General features: G+C 40.2%; 1 protein-coding gene, 1 long non-coding RNA gene and 1 other non-coding gene across 4 annotated transcripts in view; 1 reads left to right on the top strand and 2 right to left on the bottom strand.

The window, feature by feature from the left end:
- Positions 1–236: 236 nt before the first annotated feature.
- LOC144306874 (uncharacterized) lies at positions 237–14,201 on the bottom strand. Its single transcript, XR_013373934.1, has 5 exons — positions 14,134–14,201; positions 9,576–9,636; positions 7,991–8,065; positions 964–1,067; positions 237–827 (listed from the first exon to the last, which is right to left on the bottom strand). It is a non-coding gene; the product is annotated as an uncharacterized LOC144306874 (long non-coding RNA).
- Positions 1,930–2,038, bottom strand: LOC144306885 (U6 spliceosomal RNA). Its single transcript, XR_013373940.1, has one exon. It is a non-coding gene; the product is annotated as a U6 spliceosomal RNA (small nuclear RNA).
- A 7-nt stretch (positions 14,202–14,208) lies between the features above and the next one.
- ADTRP (androgen dependent TFPI regulating protein) overlaps positions 14,209–15,606 on the top strand; it is a 59,294-nt gene continuing 57,896 nt past the window's right edge. Inside the window, exons 1-2 of one of the 2 annotated variants that reach the window (XM_077886519.1) lie at positions 14,209–14,369; positions 15,065–15,319. In XM_077886519.1, the coding sequence (XP_077742645.1) occupies positions 15,074–15,319 (246 nt within the window). In that variant the 5' untranslated portion in view covers positions 14,209–14,369; positions 15,065–15,073. The remainder of the gene's footprint in view (positions 14,370–15,064; positions 15,320–15,606) is intronic. The other variant, XM_077886518.1, reaches the window with a different exon arrangement.

Here is a 15,606-nt window from a genome sequence, read left to right on the forward strand (position 1 = left end):
TAAATGATTATTTGTGAAGTCAGTGGTGAGGATGATGATGATGATTAATGTTTACTGAGACCTGTTCAAGTGGCAAGCACTTTTCTAAGTGCTTTACATGAAAGAGTACAAACATAGATGCTGGAAGGATCCCTAGGTGAAATATAACACACTATTTTTCAAAATTTCTGGGAAATTTAACATAGAAACAAAGCAAAACTTTCATAAGTTATTTGGAAAGAGAACAGTAGAGCAGTTTAGATAATGGTTTTTATTTTTTTCAAATAACTTTTTATTTTGGAATTATTTAACATTTATGGAATAGTTGCAAAGAAAGTATCTGGAGCCCCCAGATGATAGTGGGTTTCTGACTCAAATAGGAATGACTTTAAGTCCTAATTCTGCTATTTGTTATCATGTCCTTAGACAAGTTATTTAGCCACCCATATACTTAGATGTGGCTTCTCGAATTATAAAATGGCATGATAATACTTGCTTTAGAGGTCTGGAGGAAAGAAAAAATTATAGCATACCTGTGAAATGCTTGGTACCCGCTTGGGCCACTGATGTGCATAATAAACATTAGCACTTACTATTATTTATATGGTTGCTATATTTGTTTTAAGAAACTAATGAAAATCATATGTTACAATAATTTTAAATGTCCAATGTCTAGCAATTATAGTTTTAGCTTTCCAAAGGATAAGTTCTACGTCCTTCCTTATCTTTCTCCTTTCCTTAGGCAGTTGAAGGCACTCTTAATTCTAACCTCCACCCAGGCTCAGTCCACACCAGGTTAAATGGATCCACCATCTTCATGTCTCACATTGTCAGGAAGCTCTTCCCACCTAAAAAAAAAAAAAAAAAAAAAAAAAAAAAAAAAATGGAGGGAAGATGGAATGGGTGTACTCATTGCCTTAGACAGTTCAGATTGCTGTTAACAAAAATACCAGGTGGCTTAACCAACAGACATGTATTTCTCACAGTTCTGGAGCTGGAAGTCCAAGATCATGGTGCCAGCAGATCCAGTGTCTGGTTAGAGCTGACTTCCTGGTTTCCAGAAGGTGATCTTCTCATTGTCTCTTCACCTGACAGGGAGCAGAGAAAGGAAAAAATTCTCTCCAGTCTCTTCTTTTATAAGAGCTCCAATTCCATCATAAGGGCTCTATCCTCATGACTTAATTATCTTTCAAAGGCTCCCATATGGGGCAGCCTGGGTGGCTCAGTGGTTTAAGCATTGCTTTCAGTCCAGGGTCTGATCCTGGAGGCCCAGGATTGAGTCCCAGGTCAGGGTCCCTGCATGGAGCCTGCTTCTCCCTCTGCCTGTGTCTCTGCCTCTCTCTCTGTGTCTCTCATGGATAAATAAATTAAATCTTAAAAACAAACAAACAAAGGCTCCCATCTCTGAATACCATCGCCTTTGGGATTGGGGTTTCAATATGTGAATTTTGGCGTTGAGTCCATAGCACCCATCCAGGATGAGAGGCTGGAATGTCCTTTTGTGGTCTGTTCAAAGGAAGCTCACTGAGGAGGCTCACAAAGCACTCTCTCAGGAACTCTGGGCATGGATACCAGACTCTCTTCTATGTGGGGCTGGTGAAGGATCCATAATTCAGCTTCCCAGGGTCACCCTGCTGAGCTGGGAATGAGGTGGAAGGGCAGAGAACTGGGGGGGCTAAGCAGTGTCTCCTCTTTCCTTCCCTGTCTGTGAACTCTGAGGTACCTAGGGCCATTTCTCTACCTCCCAAACACAGACAACTCCCAGGACTCCCCCCACAGGCCTCTGTGTGGCTTATTAGGGTTATGCACGTTGACCTTCATCATTAACCAATAGTCCTACTTCCTGATTTCTTTAGAAAAAAATATTTCTTTCTAGATAATATCTGGGCTATGCATTCAAAATCTGTTTTCTCAACCTTCAAAATTTAGTAAACAGTCAGGCACACTTGAATTGTTTCTATATTTCTCTCTGCTACCAGGAGATATTTCTTGCACAGGGGCCATGCTAATCTTCTCTGCATTATTCCAATTTTAGTATTTGTGCTGCCAAGAGGAGTGCTAGAAGACAATTTGATTATCACTTAGCACTCCCCTTGATTAAAACAAAGACACCAGCTCAATACTGTTTGCTTTTCCTCCTACCCTCCCTTGCCCACACAAACCTGCCCCTTCCCCAACACATGTGCATTCGCAATCTCTCTCTCTGTTTCTCTCTCAGAGCGAGAGGTAGTGATAATTCACAAACATTGGACTTTAGGTCAATTTCAGTTGCTCTTTTCAATTCCTAACAAACTTAGCAGGGGCATTGGGAAATTATAGGTCATTACAGTCTGAATGGAAAGCCCCAGGTCAAGGGTAACAACTTCTCTTTAGTTTAAAAATTAATGTTGCCCTTAAGAGAATTTTGAAATACGTTTGAAAATCATTCCCATCAAAGTTTTTTGGAAAGAATTCAGGCTGCTTGCAAAGGAGGGCCTGTTGATTAATTCAGCACCTCTATCATGCCACTCCCATAAAATATGCAGCAAAAGTTGTTATTACAAATGTACTTCCTGGTGGTAAGGTCCTTGTGGTCCAGATGGGCATTCTGATCAGGTGGTGGCTGTGAGCACAGGCACTTTGCAAGTACTTTCTATGATAAGGCCTAATGCTTATTGAGTACTTACCACCTTATAGGCTCTATCCTCAGAACTTTGCAAAGACTGTTTCATTTCACTTGCACGGCAGCACTATGAATTGTCCACTATTATTAACCCTACTTTATAGCTGAAGAAACTGAGACACAGAAAGTTTCGTTAACTTGTTCATGGGCATACAGGTGGGAAGAAACCAGGATTTGAAGTAGGGCACACTAATTTTGATGCTCACACTCTTGGCCACCGTACGAAGATATTATGCCACACTTTGCTTTGGAGGCCACACTTCTTTAGAAGCCAACCTTTGACTGCAGGCAGGCAGGCAGGCAGCCTCACCAAAATAACAGAAAGCAAATTGAGAGCCATTGAAATCATCCAGCAGCTTGCAGACATTTCCTCTGTCATCCTCTTCCTCGTAACGTCCCCACAATGATGTCTCCGATGGCAGACAACAGGACAATAGCAGTGCCAGGACGAAGGGGTGGATTTTTCTCTTTGGCCCTGGATCCCAGGGCTTCTAGACCCAGTACATTCTCTCTGAGCTCCTGAGCCAGTCTTCACCTTCAAAGTTATAGCCAGATCAATGGAACCAGAGATGCTCACACTAACGCCACTAATGAGCCAAAAAACTATGTAAAAACTCTTTTTACATTACTACTATGATGGGGGAGAAGATCATTACACCTTCAGTGAAGTAATTATTGTTTCCAAAAACATGTAAAAAAAAGTTAGCTTCCCAGCACTTCAAGTAAGTTCATTGGCAAGGAGGCCTTATGGTTTAGGACAGCCTTGAAGACAAGTGGCTATGTTTCATTTATTCCCTATTAGGACTTTCCCAAATCCTTTTATCAAGATTCCTTCTGATTCTTGGAAAATGGACAGAGAAAGGAAATCGGTAGAATATCATGGACAAAAGTTTAGACCTCTTTAAGACAAGTACACAAAGAAAGGGCTGGTGTCAAAGAAGACGGCCAGAAGGAGACATTTCCTCCAATCAGCTGAGAACCAGCTCTACTTCTGTCTCCAGGAGCTCACAGTCCATAAAACATTCTTATCCAGAGCAGGCCATGTTTCAAAGAAATCTACTTTTATTGAAGGTAAGAGAGAGAAGCTAAGTTTATTTTGCATTGGTGTGTGATTTATTTTGGATGCCAATACATAATTGGATTAACTTTCAGTAGCCCCAAATGTCACGAACATTCTGGAGGAGAATGGTGGAAATTGCTTAGTGATCATAGAGGCACCTCCACCAACGGGATAATGTGAAGCAATTCCAGTTGAATAATTAATTTGTAATAATTTAGACTTCTTGGCATGTAGAAAATGCCAAGGAGGCCAACAGATTTGACCTTAAACTTCAGCTAATCTGGTAAACAAGTATTCTGTGAGGTTTCATTTAATTTTCATACAATTTGAGAATGGCATTTCTATTCAGAGGGCAGCTGAGTAAATGATTAGCCGAAACAACTCCTTTTGGTCAAATGACTCAACTCTGCAATAAGCAATCTGGCAGTTCTTTTCTTTTCTTTTCTTTTCTTTTCTTTTCTTTTCTTTTCTTTTCTTTTCTTTTCTTTTCTTTTCTTTTCCTTCCCTTCCCTTCCCTTCCCTTCCCTTCCCTTCCCTTCCCTTCCCTTCCCTTCCCTTCCCTTCCCTTCCCTTTCCTTTCCTTTCCTTTCCTTTCCTTTCCTTTCCTTTCCTTTCCTTTCCTTTTTTAAAGTTAGTTTTTTTTTTTTTTTTTTTAAAAAGCATGGCAACCTTTCCCTCACTTTTATGAAACACTGCCCTATGTTTCCAGGCAGAAAAGCAAAAACTTTCAAAAGGTCATGTGATGTCATCTCAGTCATGTAGAAATAAGAAAACCAACTAACAAGCAAAAAGGATGTATCTGATAACAATCTTTGGCAGCATGTCTTAAAGCAGAAAATATAAATATGCATACATATATATGTAATGCTAAGAGGATTTCACCTTGAAACTTCATAGCTGTAATTCCATAATAAAGACCACTTGTTTGTTTGGAGCTAGATTATCCTTAGAGCTGGGTTTTACAAGAAATCAGATCCTGTTTCATTATAGGAGGCATTGTCAGTATATCATCCCTGAATACAAGTTTGAACAGATGTAGTAAGAGGCAAATAAAGCCTTTTCCTCATCCCAGGCCAGAGGAGTTAGTGCACACAAACACAGACTGGGATCCTGAAGTTCGTGCATAAGACTTTGGGGGAGAATATATCCTCCTCCTACAGGATCATGACCTGTCCCACACAGGGAACATTGAATTCTTCTGACTTCTGTCAAGCAATACTCCTCAACTGGGGGTGATATTCTCCCCAAGGGGCTTTTGGAAATGTCTGGAGATATTTTCATCCTTCTGGGAGCTCCAGGTCCACTGGATAAAGAAAGCACATCAAAGAGGCACTACAAACTCTGAAGAAATTAATTTATTACTGGAACCATAGCTTACAAAAGTCAAGCCAGGACCTGAGTGCTAAACCTAAACAGAGTGATTGATTAAAATGAAAGATTTAAATAAGACTCAGAGACTCTTAAGATAATAACCAAAATATCTAAGATACAAAAGAAAAAAAAAATCACTGGCCACACCAAAAACCAGGAAAAGCAGAACTTGAATGAAAAAAATGGTCATCAAGTGACACCAACAACAGAGATGAAACAGATACTGGAATTATCTGACAAGGATCCTATAGAGTTATTGTAAAAATGCTTTAACGAATTTGCAATTCTCCTAAAAAATGAAAAATAGAAAATATCAACAAGGAAATAGAAATTAATAAAAAGAACCAAGATGAAATTATAAACCTGAAAGACACAATAACAGAATTTTTTTAAAAATCACACACACCTCATTGGATGAGCTCAATAATAAAGTGGTGATAACAGAGGATATAATTGATGAACTTAGAATGTACTCAATATGAAAAACAGAAAACAGACTAGAAAAAGTATAAACAGAGCCTCAGGGAACTGTAACAAAATCCCCAAATTTATATCATGGGAGTCCCAGAAGGAGAATGGAAAGAAGAGTTGGAATGAAAGAGTATATTCAAAAAGAATAATGGCTGAAAATTTCTCAAGTTTGGTGAAAGACATTTAAGAAATTGAACAATCTCCAAAGATGATAAGTCCAAAAACATCGATGCCACAGCACATCATAATTACACTTCTGAAAACTAGAGACAAGATCATCAAAACAACTAGAGAGAAACAACACATCAACCATAAGGAACATAAATTCAAATAAAAACAGATTTCTCATCTGAAATCATGAAGGCCAGAGGGAAGTTGCACATTTTTCAAGTGCCGAAAGACAAAAACTGTCAACGGTAAATTCTATATCTTACAAAAGTCTTCAAGAATGAAAGGGCAATAAAGACATTCTCAGATGAAGGAAAACTTAATGAATCTTGCTGCTAGCAGAATTGTCTTTAAAAAATGGCTAAGGGAAATATAGTTTACCCTTGCAAAATACCAGTTTAAACTTCCTAAATCAGCTTAAATGTGGATTTTTTTTTTAAAGAGTTGACAGCAAAAGCCACAAAGTGTTTATTTGCAACTGTGTACCTGAGTCTCTACAGGATCAGATCAAAGAGGACTGATGCAGAGGCCCCACCTGCTGCCCTCTGAGTACCCAGGAAGGCCTAACAAGGGTATCAGCAGCTCCTGGGGATTTCAGGACCAGGGAGATCTGCAGGTTTCCCTGTGTGCCAACAGGATGGTTGGGTTGAGTGCTTTGTACTGGCAGGAGGGAGGCTAGGCTAAACAAAGGAACAGCCCAGAGGGCAGGCACCACATTGTATAGGAAGTCTGAGCCCTTGATGCCTCTGCCCCTTATCTTCCATGAACTAGTCTCTGAAAGCTGCAGGGGCAGCTGGGAGCTTCAGACCCCTGCTGGGCTGGCCATAGATCTCCCGCCATGTGCTGCCCTGGCTCTATGGCCTCCTGGAACCTCGGGAACTCGTGAGTAGCCACAACTGCCAATGGCTACGGGCTGGTGGTCTACTTCTGGGTAGATGGGGCAACTGTAGTTGTAGTACACTGTAGTGTACTTCCAGACCTCTGTTGCCACCTGTGGGCCCAACAACAGCTGATTCTACCAAGCTAAGGCCAGCAGGCAGAGGAATGTCACCATTGTGGGCCAGGCCCAGCCTCACTGCTGCCCCTTTGGCTGGCCCAGCCTACCTATACACAGAATTTTTTCAACAACTATATAACTAGTACTATAAACGCATTTTCTCTTCCTTATGATGTTCTTAACATGTTTTCTCTAGCTTGCTTTATTGTAAGAACACCACATATAAGACATATATAGAATACTTGTTAGTTGACAGTTATGTTGTTGGTAAGGCTTCCAGTCAATAGTCAGTTATTAGTAGTTAAGCTTTTGGAGTGTCAAACACTACATGCAGACTATACAGGGGATTGCTGTTTCTAACTTCAGCATTGTTCAAGGATCAACTGTACTTCACGATGAAAGGTAATGATAACAGAAGGAAACTCGAAGCATTGGAAAGGATGAAAGAACAATGTAAGGAGCAAAAGTATAGTACACACAATAGACTAACTCTTCTCATGAGCTTTCCAAATTGTATTTAATGAGTAGAACAAAAATTACACCATCTGATGCTTATGATATTTAAAAGAGGGAAAAGCAAAGAGACTAAAGTGGAAGCCAGGAGCCCACACTTCATTTCAAATGGTAAAATGTTAATGCCAATAGACTCTAGGAAGTCACGTGCATATACTGGCATTCCCAGAGCAACCACTAAGAAAACTACACAAACAGATACACTCAAAACCACTATAATTCAATCAAGATAGAACACTAAAATGTGTTCAAACTAATACATTGGAAGGCAAGAAAGGAGGAACAGAGGTACAAGAAATAGAGGAGACAAAGAATAACAAATAATTACATAGTAGACAACTACCTTAAATGTAAATGGTCTAAATATACCAATTAAAGGACAGAGATTGAAAAAAAAAAAAAGAAAGAGAAATTGGCATAGTGAGTTAAAAAAATAAAAACAACCCCCACAACCCATCAATGTTGTTTACAAGAAACTTATTTTAATTTCAACAAAATAGATCAGCAACAAATGGCTTAAGAAATATGTCCTATGTTAGTATCAATTTACGAAAAGAAGGAATTGTAATATTAATATTTACAAGAAATTCACTTTAATTTCAACAAAATAGATCAGTAACAAAAGGATTAAAAAATATGCTATGTTAGTATCAATTTAAAAAAAGAAGGAATTGTAATATTAATATTAGGTGAGGTAGACTTTATCTGAACAAAAAAAACTTACTAGAAGCATAAAAAGATATTACATAATGATAAAAGGATTACTCACCAGTGGGACATAGCAGTCCTAAAGATGTATGCACCAAACAATAGTCTCAAATACACACAGAAAAATTTGATAGAGCTGTAAAGAGAAATACTTGAATCCATAATTATTATTGGGGGTGTCAATACCTTCGTTCAGCAAATGATATAATTATTAGATAGAAAACCAGCAAATCAAAGAGTGGTTTATGTATTTAACTGTACATGAATCCTACATATTTCTATACAGACTGCCAAAATAAAATAACCAGAGCTTAACTGCTGATCTTAGGGTGAAGTACCCACGAGAGCAGAAATTCACATGAGAATTTCAAAAGATTGAAACTAGAATGTACTGCTGGTCAGCACTGAGTGTGTTTCTTAATTGTGCCGATTAATTCAGGGTGTAAAAATCTGTTGAAAATATCTGAGTTCTCTTATGAGAAACTGAGCATGTCTGATTAACACGGTATTTGCAAAAAATGTGAAATCTGACTCAGAGGCTGAAAAGGCCATTTCTAGGAAGATGTTTTCTCTTTAATAACTTCATCAGACCTCATATAATCAAGTGACAAGCTAATTCAAGCAAGAAAAAAATCACCTGAAAATTCTAGAACTTGGGTACAAAACAAAAACAACTCAAGAAAGAGTGAGAGCTCGCTGGCCTGATTAAGAGCGTTGTATTCTAGTCACTGCTCCCCCACTAATAGCTCTGTGATTTGGGGTAAGTCCTTTAACTCCTCTGAACTTTAATTTTCTTCTCTGAAAGATGAAGAGGTTGAATTAACTGACCTCAAACGGTTCTTTCCCGCTTTGAACTTCTACAACAATGTGTCAATTTCATGCTTGTAAACAGGAAGAGTTCTTTGGCCTCTCCACTAAAAATGGATCTTCAAAAAACTGCCAAAGGACAACTTTGCTCCTCTGAGTGAATCTGAGAAGATCAGCACTGAACACTGTATTCCTGTGAAAACCAACCCCAAGAGCAAAGAGCAAAGCAGGTTTGAATGAGGTTTCCTGGTGCAACAGACAAAGTGGTGGGCCAGGAAAGTTCTCAAAGAAGATAGATGCCTCTGCCTTTTAGAGTTGGCTTGGTTTGGTGGCTGGAAACCCACCCATGTTCTCACCAAAGAGATTTCAGAAGGGGCCTTCCATGAATGTTCTGGTTTTTAAAAAGCAGAGTAGTCACAGTGACCTCTGAGAAAAGCAAATGTTCTGAGGTGTGTCATCAATAACCCAATGGGTGAAACGCTTCATTCTAACTCATAGCTGCATGTACAACAAATGGACAAAGGCTCGTAGGGATACAAAAGCCACTGAAAATAAGAGCCTATTTCCCCTGAACCTTGACTCCAATTGGATGTCACACACACATTTAATTATTTCCAGAATCACTTACCTTTTACTGAGGAGAGGTCCTTTAAAAGTCACTGAGGTATACTGGGTCAGAAGCAGCAGGGGTTTTAGGGAAATGAAAACAGCTCTGAGTGACAAGGATGGTAATTATCAGGAAACCCAAGGATTAGAGAGCTCCCTAGTTCGATATTAAGAATACCATAATACCAAAATTGATCCTTGCCAACAGATCTTTACCAACATCTGGTATTTACCTGCAACCATGAATAGTTCTGAGGTTCCAGAGGTGTATCAGACTCCCTAGGAGGAGCTCACCTAGGAGGAGATACACCAGTTAGCATTCCAGCAGGAAAAGTTAGCCCATTCAGATGGAAATTTAATGATGGGACTATTTACTGAAGTATGGGCAAAGTTAAGAGAACCTATAAAGTATGTGGACGTACACCAGCTTTAAAGGGAATGAGCCAATTTGGCTCTGTGCAAGAGGCTAAGTAGAATGCAGCTAAGTCCTGCTGACCTATCTTGAAGCTTAAAATGATTGGGATTTATTGGCTAGTTGTTTGTTTAGCACCAGCAACTGGAGGGGCCTCTCTTTTGAGCCAAAATGAAACCATACTTATCAACTTTTTCAACATAACCTCAAGAATTCTGAGCTCTGCCATCATTTCCTTCACACCACTGTGCTACCTGTAGCTAACACCACAGAGCATCTTTCAACACCTTCTGCTCTAGTTGGCTCCATGGTATGTGTGGGGGTTGGCTTGGGGCTTCCCTCTAGTGTCTTCAGAGGCCAGGCTTGGTAAATGCTCCTTTAGCTCAGTAGATGTCCTGGCTTTAGGAAGCAAGATAATCACCACTGTAGGTACCCCAAGTCCCATTTCACACTCGAGGTAACTAATGCCCCAATGAGGCTGATGGCTGATCATCCCACAGTAAACTAGAGCCCAGGTTGAGCCCCTGCTTTTTGTACCTCTTCATTTTGTGACTGGCCTAGGAATGGGTTATAATCTCTACTAGACAAAACCATTGTTCATGCTGGTGGTCATGGCTACTTTATACAGTGAGATCACATTAATCCTTATCTTCTCCTACATGGCATCAGGGGTTTCTGATGATTCACTCAATGCATTTATCTTGAAGTCAATCTCCTGAATAGTTAGAATGACAGAAAATGTGCAAGATAATTTAGGTTCCATTAATAGGTTATACATACCTCTATTATAGTACTTATCACATTGTGCTATGATTTTTTAGTTTAGATTTCTGTCTCTGCCACTTGACTATGAGTTCCTCCAAGGCCTGGATTATGCTTTACTCATCTTAGTATTCCAGCTTCTCACCAGAAACCAGCAACTGAACACTTTGATTAGATAGTAAGATTTTCATGAATGAGCTGGCTTTATAATAAGGCTCAGTAGACAAGTATGTCTGGTATATACATATTTGTCCATTCGACAGACATTTATTAAGTTTTTATTGTGTGTTCAGCACTATGCTAAGCTCTAAGAATCCAAAAACACCATCTCTGAGCCCAGGGAGATGAGAGTTCATGAAAGAGATTCAATTTGAATTGCTATGGACTAAACGTTTTGTTTCTCCAAAATTTGTATCTTAACCCTTAAAATGATGGTGTTATGGTGTTAGGAGATGGGATCCGAAGGAGGTGATTGAACTACAAAGGTGGAGCCCTCATTAATGGAACTATTGCCCTTACATGGGAGTCCTCAGAGGGATCTTTCATCCCTTTCCACAGGTGAAGATGTAGCAAGAAGATGACCATCAATGAATGAACCGGGAAGCTCTCAGCAGACATTGAATCTGCTAGTGCCTTTACCTTGGACTTCCCAGACTCCAGAACTGTGAGAAATAAGTTTTTGTTGTTTATAAGCTACCCAGCCTATGGTATTTTTGTCATAGCACCCGGAATGGACTAAGACATTAATAATCAGCATGAAACATGCAGAGATGCACAGGGTATTAAGGAAGACTAGAAGGGAGTTTTTTAACATGGCTTGGTTGAGATGTTCAGAGAAGAGTTTCTAGAGAAGGAAACTGCTAAGCTGCATTTTAGAGGATGGTTATCAGATATCCAATCAAAGACATGTTGAGAGGAGGCCATCACGGAGAGGAGGTAGTAGGAGCAAAAGCACTGGCGCATGACCTAGCCAGGTGTGGTTGGAGGAACATCAAAATGCTCTCCTGTACATGATATTGATACATTAAAGGGCTGGAGAGGGATATGGTTGGACTGGCTTTTTGGATAGACTCACTTCCTCATCTAGGGAAGAATGGAATTAGGGATAAGACTAGAATCCAGGAAACCAGTTGGAAGACAGCACCAACTGGGAAGAAATTGGGAAGACTTGAACTAGGGTAGCTGTAAACAAAATAGCAAGAGGAGGATTGACATGAGTTTGATTTGGGAGATGAAGTTGGCAGGATTTGGGCAGTGCGGGATACAGAGGAGACAAAGAAGGCTCCCAGACTGGACAAGGGGGCCATCTCCCCAAGACAGAGGATGGAGACAAGAGGTCAGATTTGGGGCAAGCTAGTGAATTCATCTTAGACATCTTGAGTTTAAAGTGCATCTGACTCATTCAGGAAATATGCAACAAGTAGTCAAAGATACGTTTGAAGCTTTGTGGGGATGGAGAGAGGGCTGGGAATACAGATATAAAATTTGTGATTATAGACTGGAAAGTCGTGGCAGAAACCGTGATAGTGGGCAGCATCACTAGGGTAAGTATATAGGGAGAAGGGCAGAGGCCCGGAGTAGCTCCCTGGGAAACACAAACACATAACGTGCTGGGAGAGAAGGAGGAGCTCTCAAAAAAGATCGGGAAGGATGGTTAGAGCTTGTTGGGAGTATTGGGAGGACAGCTCTGTTTACAAGAGACCACTCCAGGTCTCGCGCTATTATCCTCCACAGAAACTACCTTAATTATGAATTAACACCTAATTACATTGTTATTTAATGTCCATCTCCCTAACTAGAATAAAACCTCCATGAGGACAGGGATTGGCTATTGCTCTCTCTCTCTTTTATTCCTCAGGGAATCCACAGAACCTCATAAGTACTCCTCAATTAGCAGTTCCTCAATAATTATTTGTGAAATTAAAGGTTAGTGTTCTAAACTCCCAGAAGGTAGAGAGTTTCCAAGAACATTACTTTTAAGAGTCAAGTTATCTGTTCAATTCAAAATGTGAAATATGGTTATTTTATATTTTTAGTGTTTCCTGTAAAAAAAAAAAAAGTGTATTTCTGTCAGTTTTTTATTAAGTTAGGAAACAATTATCTTCTTCTCCTGAATATGACATGAGGCCTCCAGATACTAGAAGAGTGGAGAAAGGCAGGCTAATAGCAGATTTAGTATGTATTAGTTTGTAATATTTTGCAGCTAAGTGGTGACACTATCTTTATTCCACAAAGCTCCACCTGGTCTCAGAGCAGGAGACAGATGGCCAAAGTACTTCATGAAAATTTATCAGTTATTCAACTAGAGATACAAATTGTGGTGTGAACATGGTCACAAGGTAGAATTTTCTTTAGACAACATTTCTCTGGAAATTTTTATGAGAAAATACATTGAATTAAATACAGACAGATAGATAGATATAATATGTTATTCATTAAAATGGTAACAAGTGGATTCCAATGTCAAACACTGAACAACTTACAAATAAATTTAAATAGTTGTATCAATATTTTTTTGAGGGGAGAGGAGAGAGAGGGACAAAAGGAATCTTAGATAGGCTTCACACCCAGCACCAGAGCCTGATGTGGGGCCCACTCTCATGACCTGAAATGAAATCAAGAGTTGGACACTTAACCCACTGAGCCACCCAGATGCCCCAACTGTATCAATATTTATGAAAGGTTTCATCTATGGGCATTGAGATTAATGCAGGAAAAAAAAAATCCAGGTGTTAAAAGGCCAGGTTTCCAGGCCAGCATTGAGATTAATGCAGGAAAAAAAAAATCCAGGTGTTAAAAGGCCAGTTTCCAGGTTGGGTATACATGTTCCAGATATTTGAGTCTTTGTCTGCCTGTCTTTTCTCACTTTTGCCCCAAATCCTTACCCATCTGCAGAATTCTGCTTGAGATTTTTGTAAAAAGGTATCAAACCCCTAATCTATAATGATGTGTACCCTGAAAACACCGCAGGAAACATAGCACAATAACCTATATGTGCACCAAGTTTCAAAACAGATCTGATTCTTTCCTGAGAGAATTTTCCCATGGCAGAGATAGAGGAATAAAAGAGGGTCAGCAGAAAGTGGAGAGACATCACAAAGGCAGTCTGAGGGCATGCAGAGCAAACATTGCTTCGTTATGGTCAGTGCACACTGAAGCTCTGTCTCTTACTACTTTTTGAGCATCCTTTTAACAGCCCCATTTGAAAATGAGGTTCATAATAGTACTTACTTTGTATGGGTGTCTAGAGTGTTAAATGAGTTAATATTGTAAAGCACTTAGAGCAAGGCCTGTCACATAATATGCCCTGTCAAAGCATGAACTGCTGTATTTGTAATTTTAACCTAGGCCATGGAATTGTGTACAGTTTTATGTCACCATTTGCCAGATCATCCCTCCCCTTGGGAACACTTACAATGATGACCCTCTACTGCTGGCTGAGGTTTGCTTTCCCCACCCCTGCCACCATATAGAATTCTTGATGTCTGGGGTCTGATGACTCTTAGGAGGTGGGTTTGCTTTTGTTTTGCCCTCCGTGTGTATGTAGCCTGTAATTCTTTCTCCAACTACTGGTTAGCCCTGATTAAATCATCGAACAGCATCAGCTCCAGACTTACATAACAACATTGGGAGCTTTCCCTTGGGGCTTTGCTCAGAACCCTCTGAATCAGTTGCCCAGGGAAACAAGCTGGTGATGTCACAAGGCATCATCACTTCTAGCACTCTCTCAGGTGCCTTCTGCCGAGCCTGAGCAGGGCCAGGTTCTGCAAACTCTGCCCAGCCTAAGCACGTTTTCTTACTCTCTGAGGCAATGCAGAGACCCTCACTCTCTCCCAGCAATGTCTAAACTCAGGTATGTCGGGGTCATGGCTACATACTTCTTCCTATGCTTTGGCCACAGACCTCTTGCTATGCTTCTTCCTTCTCAGGGCACAGAAACACCCATATAAATGATCTGGGGCAGCCCTAGGTAACCTTTGGTTCTCTAGGGTATAGAGAAAAAACTGAAAAAAAAAGAAAAAAAGTGTTGGGGCTGCTCCCTGGAGGAGCAGTTTGTTGCAGATTATATAGGGCCTATAGGGCCCTAGAGACCTCAGGAGCAAGATTATAATATCCTTTCCCTTTCTACTCACCTCCCTTTGTACCATAAATGTGCCCATAATCTCTCGTCTCCTTCTATCAACCTGACCCTCATCTCTCAAGAAGTATTATTCCAACTTCCTTGTTCTGCCCAGATAAAAAGGAATGAAAAGAGGATATGGCCCTGACAGTATTGATTAGAGTTTATTGCTGTTTCACAATAAGGCCCCTTAACCCCCACCCCAGGCAAGCAGTGCAAAGTACAGATTTTACCTTCTCCTCTGCCCCTCTTCAAAGCCTAAAACACTGAAACTTATGCAGATCTGGGGATTACTTGTCATTATCTAAATGAAGGTATCTGAAAACCAACAGTAATCCTGCCTCCCAAGTTTATCAGGGAGGGAGCCTATGAGAGAAGCAAAATTCGGTCTTGCGGGAACTCCTAATCCCAGAGGGGGTGTTTTACAGCTCTCGGGCATGCCTTATTCAACTTCAGCTGTGACCCACACAAGGAAGGACGCCAGAGGAAAGCTACCTGAGTCATCCATGGCTCCCTGGTCAGAGCTAGCCATGACGAGGACTTGTACCTGCATATACCATTTCCTTGTTCTGAGCTGGTATATTTTTCTCAATTATTACATCTCACAGCAAGGAGGGGACCAGCAGAAATCCAAAATCTTTCTAAATGGTGGACACTGGAAGTACTTGACATTCCTAAATCTGGTAAGTCCATATGACCGTGCCAGGAAGCAAGCTCTTAGTCTCTAGTATCAGCGTTTTTACACATATCACCTTTGACTTTTGGTAAATACAAAATTTCATCCTTTGTCTTCCTTCTTCATTGTCTTTGGGTTTTGGCTTTCTTTTTGACTTGACAATTGGCTCCGAGAAATCCAATTCAGAGGTTTTTGGTAGCTATGTTTTGTGCTAATTGTTAAACACTCTTTGAAAAGAGTCATATCTTGGAGCTCTTCTCAGATGAGCTCAAATGGAAAGACTAAATTAATGGT

The sequence above is a fragment of the Canis aureus genome, chromosome 37, assembly GCF_053574225.1.
Source record: "Canis aureus isolate CA01 chromosome 37, VMU_Caureus_v.1.0, whole genome shotgun sequence".
Classification (NCBI taxonomy): Eukaryota; Metazoa; Chordata; class Mammalia; order Carnivora; family Canidae; genus Canis; species Canis aureus.